We start from the raw sequence: 13294 nt of genomic DNA, 5'->3' as shown, positions 1-13294 counted from the left end.
ATGGAGGCGGCTCATGGTAGAGAAATTATAATTTGATTATCTAGTAACAGCTCTGGTAGACATTCCTGCAGTCAGCATGCCAATTGCACATTTGTGGCATTGTGTTGTGTGACAAAACTGCACATTTTAGAGTGGCCTTTTATTGTCCCCAGGACAAGGTGCACCTTTGTAATGATCATGCTGTTTAATCCGGTTCTTGAAATGCCACACCTGTCAAGTGGATGGATTATCTTGGCAAAGGAGAAATGCTCACGAACAGGGATGTAAACAAAATTGCGCACAAAATGAGAGAAATAAGCCTTTTGTGCATATGGAACATTTCTGGGATCTTTTATTTCAGCTCATGAAACATGGGACCAGTACTTTACAGTTGAGTTTTATATTTTTGTTCAATATAAGTTGTAGTGTCTACCAGGTGGTTTCAGTTTTGTATTCATTTATCTTTCATTGTGTGTGTGTGTGTGTGTGTGCACATAAATTAGGAGCAAATGTAACGGGTATAAAGACAACAAATATTTACTTCACAACAATAGATCGATATGGCAACTTAGATGTTTCACTGACAAGCACTTTGTTTCCACTGTGCAGGTATGAGACCAGCCTGTCATCAGACTTGTGCTGGCAGCAGCAGGGTGGGTGTCAGTGCTTGCCTGGGGTCTCGGAGGTGGGTGACCCAGAGGAGGAGGAGGTCCTGAGGGATCCCAAGGCAGGCTCTAACCCCTTGTTGGAGGAGGCCCAGGTGGACCCTCGCAAGTATTCCCACAGCAGCTCTGCTGAGCGCTTCCTGGACCACTCCCACTCCTCTCTGGAGCGTGCTTGTGGGGGCGGGGCCTATACTGAGCTGGACTGTGACCGTTCCTGTGACTACAAAGTGGGCTCTCCTTCCTATCTCGATAAGATTGCGTGGAGGGAAGACAAACCGCAGCACTACTCCGAGCCCAAACTGATCCTGGACCTATCTCACTGGAAGAGGAACAGACAGGTGCCTGAGCCTAGAGGGGCCAGTTTGGAGGAGCTGCCTGTCGAGGAGCCGCCTGGGGACCTGTTCCAGGAGATATCTCGGTGGGTGGAGAGCACTCAGTCTCTCCTCCACTCTCCCAGCCTGCCCCAGGAACCCCTGCCCTACTCCAGTTCACCCCCGCTGCCCCTCTCTCCCACTTTCCTCCCCGCTCCCCTCTTCCACTGCTGTTCGCCGGCCATAAGGCCCTCAGCTGGACTGGACGAGGACGACACACTCAGCCCACCTGCCTCATCCCGCTCTCCTCCCTCTCTGTTGCCCTCTTCTCCTCCGATTCCTTCGCCAATCCATGAACGCCTCCAGATGCCTCCCTCCAGGGGGCAAGAGAGCCCGTTTGACCTGGATGTGTTCATCACAGCCCTGAAGCGGTGTGGTCAGAGTGAGGACCTCGGTGGAAACCCAGACGGGGCCAAACAGGCCAACATCAATGGCGTATCCAGGCTTCCAGAGCGCAGACCGCCCCCACGTCAGACTCCCAACTCCTGAAAGGAGCTGGGGTCCAAGGCTAACGCAGAGAGCACTGGTAGACTGAATAGTGAACGCATGTAGAAGGGGGTAAAAGGGGAAGTTGCACATGATTTAATGGGTACAGTTCTTTTTTTCTTTACCCATAAATCATTGGGGTGTGCGACTTTCTTTCATAAGTAAGCGTTGCCTTGACACGAACCCTGCTCACTTAAACTAGCGGTGCTGCTCCTTTGTTCAGAGCTGCTTTTACTGTATGTTACAAGAATAAGAGGAGAGTGAGGTGTGGATCAAGTGCCATTTGGTACTGTACGAACAACGTAAGCTTCTGGTGGTTTTGCGTGGTCACTGCTGTAAATGAATGCACGTTGTACAGTATCTAACTGAAAGGCCTATGTTGCAGCGATGTGTACTCATTACAAGAATGCCTGCAAAATGATCAACATTTGGTTGGAGAGAGGAACCCCCGGGTATTCTATAGCAGAATAGGTTGAAGAGAAAGCAAATCAGCTATTTTTGTTGAAATTACTCTTAAACATAACCCTTTTGGTTGTTAAGATATCTTCTGAATGCGAGTAGCTATACAGTAGGTCTCCCTGCAGCAAATGGCTATTTAGAATTATACGAGTATCTTCCATTTAGTGGGAAGTATTTCCTATAAAGAAAAGGGGTCTGAATGTATTTATAGATCCACGTCTTAGCATAAGAACAGATATCTCTGGTCCAGGGAGTTGTGTTCCTCCAATAAGGAAAGTGTTAGTGGAGGAACACTCACTAATGACCTGGACCGGAGCTGAAGAACAGATAAAGGGAGACGGCCCCTGGGAATCCTAGAATGATGTCGATACATTTGAACATTTTTACTGCTAACAATTGTGCACATTGAACTACTGTTTCTTACAGCATCTTCCAGATGCCTGTAATTGTTTGTTGACAGGTTTACGGTGCAGCTTTTGTGTATTTTTGTGTATTTACCTGAGAAGGAGTGCTCTCACAGTACCACAGTAAGATATCTGTCTAGCTTTTGCACACCCATGTTCTCATGACAGGGAGATAAAAACAGAACAGTGACAACACTGTAGTCAGCCTGTAGCTGATTATCATCACCAAGCTGACATCAGAAAGCCTTCGGAATAGTCATGCACAGGGAGCAACAGCTAAAAGGTCACACACTCATCAAGCACTCTAAACTCCGTGGTAGGGTCCCAAACTACACCCTATTATTCCCTTTTGACCAAAACCCTTTGGGGATTAAAGGCTCAGTATGGTGAAAAATGGGAATTGCCTGTGTTTTATATATATTTCTACAATATGAGGTTGGAATAATACGGTGAAATTGTGAACATTATGATGATGCACTTTTAGGGTAAGAGCAGTTTGAAAAGACCACCTGAAAGAGTTCCAAACCTCTCTGCCAATAACAGCTAGTTTCCAGTTTTCCCCTCCCCACTACCAGACAGTCTAGCACAATTCTTGCTAAGAAGCTACCTTTGTTTGTTTTCAATTAAAAATGGTCAGAAAATAAATCACAGTAAGGACCCTTAATTGTTACCCATAAATGATTTGATATTGAGATAAACATGGCTGCATTGGACCTTAAGGTTCCATTTGGGACATAGCCCTCGTCTCCTGCTTTTGACCATTGTTCCTACTAGTCAATGACGGCGAACGTTCCAAAATGTCACAATGATATTATACTCTTGAGTCATGAGCAATTCATCTCATTGCACAATATCACCTGGCATTCTAAAGGGGACACAATAAGCGAGCATAGTCAAGTCTGGAAATTGCAGGGTGCAAACTGTTTTCAGAGCAGTGCATTGTCATTTTAACATACAAAAAAAAAGCACATTGGACAGACACTGCCAGGGACCAGGTTCTTAAAGGTCAACTAGGCTTCATGTGCAGTGTCAGATGTTATCTGGGCAAGTCCATGTTATTTTATTGGTAAAATAGGAGTCCTCAATAATATCAGAAATATCTTATTTGATCCGATGTGCTTGTTGAGACGGAATTATGTTCCTTTTAGTCTGGGAGCCGGGTTATGAATATGCTTCAGAATAGGCCTACAGGCTTTTGCACACCCAAATAGGCCTACAGGCTTTTGCACACCCAAATAGGCCTACAGGCTTTTGCACACCCAAATAGGCCTACAGGCTTTTGCACACCCAAATAGGCCTAGGCTTCCAGCTCGCTGAATGTAAGTAGTTTTGCATGGCTTGATCCTTGATGAAAACTATCAAAAGATTTTAACTATATAAAGTGTGGACCATCTTTATTTGAGGATGTCCTGGTTGTATCACATATGGTAGAATCTGCAGCTTTCACAGCTGAAATCAATTTACACGATCCCTTTTGCAGTTCCTGTTTTGCTGATCAACTAAAAATAAAAGTTTACTAAACATTTTGTGTAGGGTGTTTTTTAAATTCCCTTTTCCTTTGACTGCTGATATCAACATAAATCCTCTGTTATGTGCTCCGGCACACTTGCGGATGCAAATATTGGACTGTGACTCAAAGTCTAACGTCAACTCTCAGACTGTGTCCATAAATGACAGTTTCGTAGTATTTCATCAGCTCTGGACTGAAGGTTCCCCTACTTGACTTCCCCTCCCCCAATCATAGTGGGTGAAATGCAAAACTGACCCAAGGCCCTCATCTAGGGGTAACTTTATACACGACACGCAGGTTGAAATATGAAAACAAACTCTGAACCAATGATATTAATTTGGGGACAGGTTGAAAAGCATTAAACATTTATGGAAATTTAGCTAGCTAGCTTGCAATTGCTAGATAATTTGTCCTATTTAGCTTGCTTGCTGTTAGCTAATTTGTCCTGGGATTTAAACGTTGAGTTATTTTACCTGAAATGCACAAGGTCCTCTACTCTGACAATTAATCCACACATAAAACGGTCAACCAAATTATTTCTAATCATCTCTCCTCCTTCCAGGCTTTTTCTTCTTTGGACCCTATATGGCGATTGGCATATAACTTGCATAACACGACGACCGACCGAACTCAGTTCATCTTTCAAACACCCACGTGGGTATAACCAATGAGGAGATGGCACGTGGGTATCTGCTTCTATAAACCAATGAGGAGATGGGAGGGGCAGGACTTGCACCGCGTTCAGCGTCACAAATAGAACCGACTTCTATTTTAGTGCTTGGCAACGCAGACGCTCGTTGGCGCGTGCGAACAGTGTGGGTGCAATAATTGAATAACATGTATGTTTAAATTTATTTTGCAACGCTCACGCACGCAATGCGAGTGGTGTAGTCAGCATGTAAGGGAGGACACAGAGGGAATGAACACTCCAAGGCTCATGACTCTCTGTCATACACAAACATCCTCCTCAAGTAACACCTATCTGATACAAAACAAGTGCTTTCCTGACTAGGGTTGGATTTATTCCATAACACAGAAGATCAGTGTTGTGGCGTGATTGAAATTTAAAAGCAATGTTTCTGTGCTTGGGGAGACCGCATTTACGGTAAATGCTGGAAAGGCTATGTCGGCTCAATTGCAAATTACCTTTACATTTCAACCACTCTACAACGCTGAGCTTAGGCTTTACTGATTGAATCTGAACTTCAGCATTACGGATTTAACCGAGCCCTGAGATCCCTGCTCCAGTTTCACATGCACTTCAATGGCTCCTGAATTTTATATTTTCTCTCTTGGCAGAAGAGAGTTTAGTCAACAGTGCCCCCCTCCAGTGGTGGACAGAGCACATTGTTTTTGTCGCAGGCCAGGTGCACTCTTGGCAGTTTCAGCGATACACACAATTAATAGCCTCAATCTCAATTCAACTTGATATGGAAAGATATGAAACATTTGATGGGGTTTGGAAAGAACACACTTCATGTTCCCATATTTAGCCCTAACCTACCTAAACCCTGTTCACTTGTGAAATAGGGTGCAGTTGCCCAGGACCATGGCTATGAGAGTCAGCCACCTCCCATTGTATATATGTCATATACATATTAGTCTTAGCAAGCTCTTTTGGCAGAAAGCTAAGCTTTTTATAATAGCCAGAAGTGGATAAAGTACCCATTGTCATACTTGACTTAAAGTAAAAGATACCTTAATAGAAAATTACTCAGGTACAAGTGAGTCACCCAGTAAAATACTACTTGAGTAAAAGTCTAAAAGTATTTGGTTTTAAATATACTTCGTTAAAAGTAAATTTAATTTCTAAAATATATATTTTTATTTTATTTGACACAAACTAAATCTACAGAAAAAGCATGCAAAGGCTTCTCCAAAATTATCTGAAAAACACAAGCATAATTACAACCCTAGTTCATTTATGCAACAGCTATATCAAAACTTGAATACTTTATTAAAATACATTATCAAACAGATTTGATTCCAATTACAAAGTTAAAAGTGCATGCAGTGCCTTGCAAATGTATTCATCCCCCTTGGTGTTTTTCCTATTTTGTTGCATTACAACCTGTAATTTAAATATATTTTTATTTGGATTTCATGTAATGGACAGACACAAAATAGGCCAAATTGGTGAGGTGAAAAAAAAGAAGAAAAAAAACTTGTTTCCAAAAAAAATTACAATTAAAAACGGAAAAGTGGTGCGTGAATAAATATTCACCCCCTTTGCGATGAAACCCCTAAATAAGATCTTCTGCAACCAATTACCTTCAGAAGTCACATAATTAGTTAAATAAAGTCCACATGTGTGCAATCTAAGTGTCACATGATCTGTCACATGATCTCAGTATATATACACCTGTTCTGAAAAGCCACAGAGTCTGCAACACCACTAAGCAAGGGGTACCACCAAGAAACAGCACCATGAAGACCAAAGGAGCTGTGGAGAAATACAGATCAGGATTGTGTTATAAAACGGTGCACCATTAAATCCATTATTAAAAAATGGAAAGAATATGACACCACAACAAACCTGCCAATAGTGGGCTGCACACCAAAACTCACGGACCAGGCAAGGAGGGCATTAATCAGAGAGGCAACAAAGAGACCAAAGATACACTGAAGGAGCTGCAAAGCTCCACAGTGGAGATTGAAGTGTCTGTCCATAGGACCTATACACTCCACAGAGATGGGCTTTATGGAAGAGTGGCCAGAAAAAAAGCCATTGCTTAAAGAAAAAAATAAGCAAACACGTTTGGTGTTCGCCAAAAGGCATGTGGGAGACTCCCCAAACATATGGAAGAAGGTACTCGGGTCAGATGAGACTAAAATGTAGCTTTTTGGCCATAATGGAAAACTCTATGTCTGGTGCAAATCCAACACCTACCATCACCCCAAGAACCTCATGTTTTTCATTGTCAGGGACTGGGAAACTGGTCAGTATCGAAGGAATGATGGCGCTAAATAAAGAAAAATTATTGGGGGAAACCTGTTTCTGTCTTCCAGAGATTTGAGGCTGGGACGGAGTTTCACCTTCCAGTTTCACCTTCACCCTAAGCATACTGCTAAAGCGACAGCCGAGTGGTTTAAGGGGAAACATTTAAATGTCTTGGAATGGCCTATTCAAATCAAATTTTATTTGTCACATACACATGGTTAGCAGATGTTAATGCGAGTGTAGCGAAATGCTTGTGCTTGTAGTTCTGACAATGCAGTAATAACCAACAAGTAATCTAACTAACAATTCCAAAACTACTGTCTTATACACAGTGTAAGGGGATAAAGAATATGTACATAAAGATATATGAATGAGTGATGGTACAGAGCAGCATAGGCAAGATACAGTAGATGCTATCGAGTACAGTATATACATATGAGATGAGTATGTAAACAAAGTGGCATAGTTAAAGTGGCTAGTGATACATGTATTACATAAGGATGCAGGAGATGATATAGAGTACAGTATATACGTATACATATGAGATGAATAATGTAGGGTATGTAAACATTATATTAGGTAGCATTGTTTAAAGTGGCTAGTGATATATTTGACATAATTTCCCATTAATTCCCATTATTAAAGTGGCTGGAGTTGAGTCAGTGTGTTGGCAGCAGCCACTCAATGTTAGTGGTTGCTGTTTAACAGTCTGATGGCCTTGAGATAGAAGCTGTTTTTCAGTCTCTCGGTCCCAGCTTTGATGCACCTGTACTGACCTCGCCTTCTGGATGATAGCGGGGTGAACAGGCAGTGGCTCGGGTGGTTGTTGTCCTTGATGATCTTTATGGCCTTCCTGTAACATCGGGTGGTGTAGGTGTCCTGGAGGGCAGGTAGTTTGCCCCCGGTGATGCGTTGTGCAGACCTCACTACCCTCTGGAGAGCCTTACGGTTGTGGGCGGAGCAGTTGCCATACCAGGCGGTGATACAGCCTGCCAGGATGCTCTCGATTGTGCATCTGTAGAAGTTTGTGAGTGCTTTTGGTGACAAGCCGAATTTCTTCAGCCTCCTGAGGTTGAAGAGGCGCTGCTGCGCCTTCTTCACGATGCTGTCTGTGTGAGTGGACCAATTAAGTTTGTCTGTGATGTGTATGCCAAGGAACTTAAAACTTACTACCCTCTCCACTATACTGTTCCATCGATGTGGATAGGGGGGTGTTCCCTCTGCTGTTTCCTGAAGTCCACAATCATCTCCTTAGTTTTGTTGACGTTGAGTGTGAGGTTATTTTCCTGACACCACACTCCGAGGGCCCTCACCTCCTCCCTGTAGGCCGTCTCGTCGTTGTTGGTAATCAAGCCTACCACTGTTGTGTCGTCCGCAAACTTGATGATTGAGTTGGAGGCGTGCGTGGGAACGCAGTCGTGGGTGAACAGGGAGTACAGGAGAGGGCTCAGAACGCACCCTTGTGGGGCCCCAGTGTTGAGGGTCAGCGGGGTGGAGATGTTGTTGCCTACCCTCACCACCTGGGGGCGGCCCGTCAGGAAGTCCAGTACCCAGTTGCACAGGGCGGGGTCGAGACCCAGGGTCTCGAGCTTGATGACGAGCTTGGAGGGTACTATGGTGTTAAATGCCGAGCTGTAGTCGATGAACAGCATTCTCACATAGGTATTCCTCTTGTCCAGATGGGTTAGGGCAGTGTGCAGTGTGGTTGAGATTGCATCGTCTGTGGACCTATTTGGGCGGTAAGCAAATTGGAGTGGGTCTAGGGTGTCAGGTAGGGTGGAGGTGATATGGTCCTTGACTAGTCTCTCAAAGCACTTCATGATGACGGAAGTGAGTGCTACGGGCGGTAGTCGTTTAGCTCAGTTACCTTAGCTTTCTTGGGAACAGGAACAATGGTGGCCCTCTTGAAGCATGTGGGAACAGCAGACTGGTATAGGGATTGATTGAATATGTCCTTAAACACACCAGCCAGCTGGTCTGCGCATGCTCTGAGGGCGCGGCTGGGGATGCCGTCTGGGCCTGCAGCCTTGTGAGGGTTAACACGTTTAAATGTTTTACTCACCTCGGCTGCAGTGAAGGAGATTCCGCATGTTTTCGTTGCAGGCCGTGTCAGTGGCACTGTATTGTCCTCAAAGCGGGCAAAAAAGTGATTTAGTCTGCCTGGGAGCAAGACATCCTGGTCCTTGACTGGGCTGGTTTTCTTCTTATAGTCCGTGATTGACTGTAGACCCTGCCACATACCTCGTGTCTGAGCCGTTGAATTGAGATTCTACTTTGTCTCTATACTGACGCTTAGCTTGTTTGATAGCCTTGCGGAGGGAATAGCTGCACTGTTTGTATTCGGTCATGTTACCAGTCACCTTGCCCTGATTTAAAGCAGTGGTTCGCGCTTTCAGTTTCATGCGAATGCTGCCATCAATCCATGGTTTCTGGTTAGGGAATGTTTTAATCGTTGCTATGGGAACGACATCTTCAACGCACGTTCTAATGAACTCGCACACCGAATCAGCGTATTCATCAATGTTGTTGTCTGACGCAATACGAAACATATCCCAGTCCACGTGATGGAAGCAGTCTTGGAGTGTGGAATCACAGACCTTTGAGTGTGGAAGCCCAGACCTCAATCCAATTGATAATATGTGGTATAACTTAAAGATTGCTGTACACCAGCGGAACCCATCCAACTTGTAGGAGCATACCAGATTGCTTCTTCTCCACATCTCCGGTTTCCTACCGCAAACTCTGATCCTTTTCACCTGGATCCTCGCAGCTAGCTAGCTGCTATCCGAGTGGCTACCCCCTGGCTAACGTCTCTGTCCGAAGCAAGCACCAGTGAGCCTGGAAGTGGCCTTGTGCTAGGCCCATCTCCCGGCTAGCTGAAGAGGTCCATCAGCCACTCTTTGAGCTACAATACATATTTTGCCAATAGGCCTGGACCCCTTTTACTGCCGACATGAAGCCCCGCCAATTACGTTTGTCTACCAACGTAATCCGCCCAAGGGGTTTCAACAGGCTCCTTCATTGCGACGTCCCCTGAAGGCCCATCTGCTAGCCTGCTAGCCGCGGCCCGCTAGCTGTCTAGAGCATATCGGACTGTTAGCTGAAGAAGACCATCAGCCAATTTCTTGGGCTACAATAACTAATTTTGCCAATTGGCCTGTGTAACAGTACTCTTCTTGCGTCAATCATCGACACGAGCTCCAACTTGTAGCACCAGCCATGGAGATTTATTCTGATAGAAACAGCACAAAATTGCACGTCATGCAATGCACGGCTCACCATCCAACTCTGCACTAACACATACTGGTTTGGTGCTTGTTCACTGGCACGATTCTAACTGAAACATCCTCCCTCGTAAGCAAGCTACGCAAACCAGCCAATAAGATGCCATGTTGAGTAGGTGAAGGCAAGACAAAACTAAAACCAAAAACCCATTGGCTTATTAACAAAGTGCCAAGGGGAATCACCAATATAACCCTGTTACACCTGGACCCCTTTACTGCCTACACGGAGCCCTGCCAATCCAAAACTACTGGTCTGCCGACATAACCTTCAGAGGGGGCTACAACAGACTCTTCCGTCGCGACATCCCCCTAAGGCCCTTCTGCTAGCACCGGCCCGCGAGCTATCTGATTCGCCTTGTCTCCAGCTCTCCTACCCTCCCACTGGTCCCCATAATCACTCGGCTACGCATGCCTCTCCCTAATGTCAATATGTCTTGTCCATTGCTGTTTGTGATTGTCTTATTTCAGTGTAGACTCCAGCCCTGCTCAATATGCCTCAGGTGACCTCACCTGGTCTAAATGATGTCTCTAGGGACAAAACCTCTCATCATTACTCAATGCCTAGGTTGTATTCCTCCACTGTATTCACATCCTACCATACCCTTGTCTGTACATTATGCCTTGAATCTATTCTTCTGTGCCCAGAAACCTGTTCCTTTTACTCTCTGTTCCGAACGCACTAGACGACCAGTTCTCATAGCCTTTAGCTGTACCCTTATCTTACTCCTCCTCTGTTGATGTAGAGGTTAATCCAGGCCCTGCAGTGCCAACTCCACTCCCATTCCCCAGGCGCTCTCATTTGATGACTTCTGTAGCCATAAAAGCCTTGGTTTCATGCATGTTAACATTAGAAGCCTCCTCCCTAAGTTTGTTTTACTCACTGCTTTAGCACACTCTGCCAACCCAGATGTCCTAGCTAACTGCAAGCGTGGCAAATCAATCACTATTTTGCTTCCCCTGCCTCCTATTCGGTGGCGAGGGTGTGTGGTCCAGGTCTGGGTTTAAAACTTGTCTGAAAGGGCCTCTTTTCCAAGCTTAAAAGGATAAATATTCATATGCAACACCATGGGCCAGAAAAAGTTGAATACATTGGCCATGCTGTCAATCCAGCATAATGTCTGCTGCGTTCAAGACAACTGGGAACTCAGAAAAAAACTAGCTTGGGCTGGGAAAATAGGTTTTGAACTGTCATCCAACTCGGAATTCCAAGTCCGGAACTCCGGCCGCTTTCCAGAGCTCCGACCTGAAGTTCACTGACGCCATGATTCGACCTTGTTTTTTAAAAGTTCCCAGTTGTCTTGAAAGCACCAGAAATCCAGAAAATGTCAGACTGATGTCAAAGGTTAATACCAAAGTTTGCCCTCAAGAAGAACTGCCGCGCCACATTCAAGTGAGCACAGAACAACTGAGTCTAGGAATATGTCTTGTATACGGCTGCATAAATTATGTAATATGCCAGGGAGATATGTATACAGTAGCTAAGTACTACTAAGTGTATGTTGTGTAGTAGTAGTCCATGTGTCTCACTCTAAGAAATATAAGAAATATAGCCTGTTTTGGTGAAACGTCACCGAATATTGCAAGAGCTTTCATTGTCTGCTTATTTCCCCCCATTACTTATCCACATTTCTGACTTGGTGCACAGGGAGAATACTGTAAGAACAGCCCATGTTCTGAATTCGTTCTCTGTACATTTATAAAGTGCTGAACAAATAGTGAACTACTCACTCATTGTCTTAATTGAAATTATGGCTTGCCTCTTATCCGCTCATCGTTCCCTTATGCCGTAGTTTGTACATCTCAATTGTTATATAGCTTATATAGGTCTACCTCATTTGTATCTTAGCCATTTGTAGGCAATGTTGAAATAATTTCTGTCACACCCTGATGTTATCCCGTGTATTTATACCTGAGTTTTGTTGCCAGTTTGTCTTCTCCCGTCAAGTCCTACCAGCGTGTTCCCTGTGCTCTAGTTTTTCTTAGTCTTCCCAGTGCTGACCTTTCTGCTTGTCCTGATCCTGCCTGCGGTCCTGTACCTGCCTGACTCCGATTTGGATTATGACCCTTTGTCTGCCTCTTATTTTTTTATTAACCCATCCCCCTCTTCGGAGGACAATTTTTTTTTTACAGCTTTCGTTACATATAGATACATTTTGCATACATGGTACTTTTTATATAAAGAAGTCGTAACAATAAATAATACATTACCAAACAAACTCTTCAATCCCAAACCTCAGCCACTCTCGCCCATCCCACCTATCACCATAGACCACCCTTGTTTAGTTTCCATGTGCCATATAATTTTCAATTGTGATGTTTTACATTATTTATATTTCTAATCATATAGTATCCACAGAATGTGAGCTTAAGATGAAAACCTTCCCTACGAGTATCATTTGACTGACTATGGCTTTCGCAACTCACCCAACACTGCTATTTGTAAGGTTAATTTTAAATACATGTTGTGATTATTATTTTTTAACCATTCCTAAACCAGAAACAAGCTACATAGGGGCAATACCAGAATATATGATCTATTGATTCCGTCTCTTCGCAGCAAAATCTACAGAGCTGAGATTGATGTATGCCCCATATACAGTTGAAGTCAGAAGTTTACATACACTTAGGTTGGAGTCATTAAAACTCGTTTTTCAACCACTCCACAAATGTCTTGTCGACAAACTATAGTTTTGGCAAGTCGGTTAGGACATCTACTTTGTGCATGACACAAGTAAGTTGCCCAACAATTGTTTACAGACAGATTATTTCACTTATAATTCACTGTATTACAATTCCAGTGGGTCAGAAGTTTACATACACTAAGTTGACTGTGCCTTTAAACAGCTTGGAAAATTGCGGGAAATGTCATGGCTTTAGAAGCTTCTGATAGGCTAATTGACATCATTACAGTCAATTGGAGGTGTACCTGTGGATTAATTTCAAGCCTTACCTTCAAACTCAGTGCCTCTTTGCTTGACATCATGGGAAAATCCCCCCAAAAAATCAGCCAAGACCTCAGAAAAAAAAAATGTTGACCTCCACAAGTCTGGTTCATCCTTGGGAGCAATTTCCAAACGGCTGAAGTATTCACGTTCATCTGTACAAACAATAGTACGCAAGTATAAACAGCATGCAAAAACTGCAAATCAATCCCAGAACAACAGCAAAGGGCCTTGTGAAGATGCTGGAGGAAAC

At 44.0% G+C, this 13294-nt stretch overlaps 1 protein-coding gene across 2 annotated transcripts in view; it reads left to right on the top strand.

Annotated features, from left to right (window-relative positions):
• LOC135514411 (mitogen-activated protein kinase 4-like) overlaps positions 1-3887 on the top strand; it is a 30504-nt gene extending 26617 nt beyond the window's left edge. For both annotated transcript variants that reach the window (XM_064937887.1, XM_064937885.1), the window contains one exon: positions 589-3887. In XM_064937887.1, coding sequence (XP_064793959.1) covers positions 589-1504 — 916 coding nt within the window. In that variant the 3' untranslated portion in view covers positions 1505-3887. The remainder of the gene's footprint in view (positions 1-588) is intronic.
• Positions 3888-13294: the final 9407 nt, after the last annotated feature.

Source organism: Oncorhynchus masou, chromosome 25 (assembly GCF_036934945.1).
Source record: "Oncorhynchus masou masou isolate Uvic2021 chromosome 25, UVic_Omas_1.1, whole genome shotgun sequence".
In the NCBI taxonomy this organism is placed as follows: domain Eukaryota; kingdom Metazoa; phylum Chordata; class Actinopteri; order Salmoniformes; family Salmonidae; genus Oncorhynchus; species Oncorhynchus masou.
The sequence above is the reverse complement of the archived record's forward strand: the minus strand, read 5'-3'. Positions and strand labels throughout refer to the sequence as shown.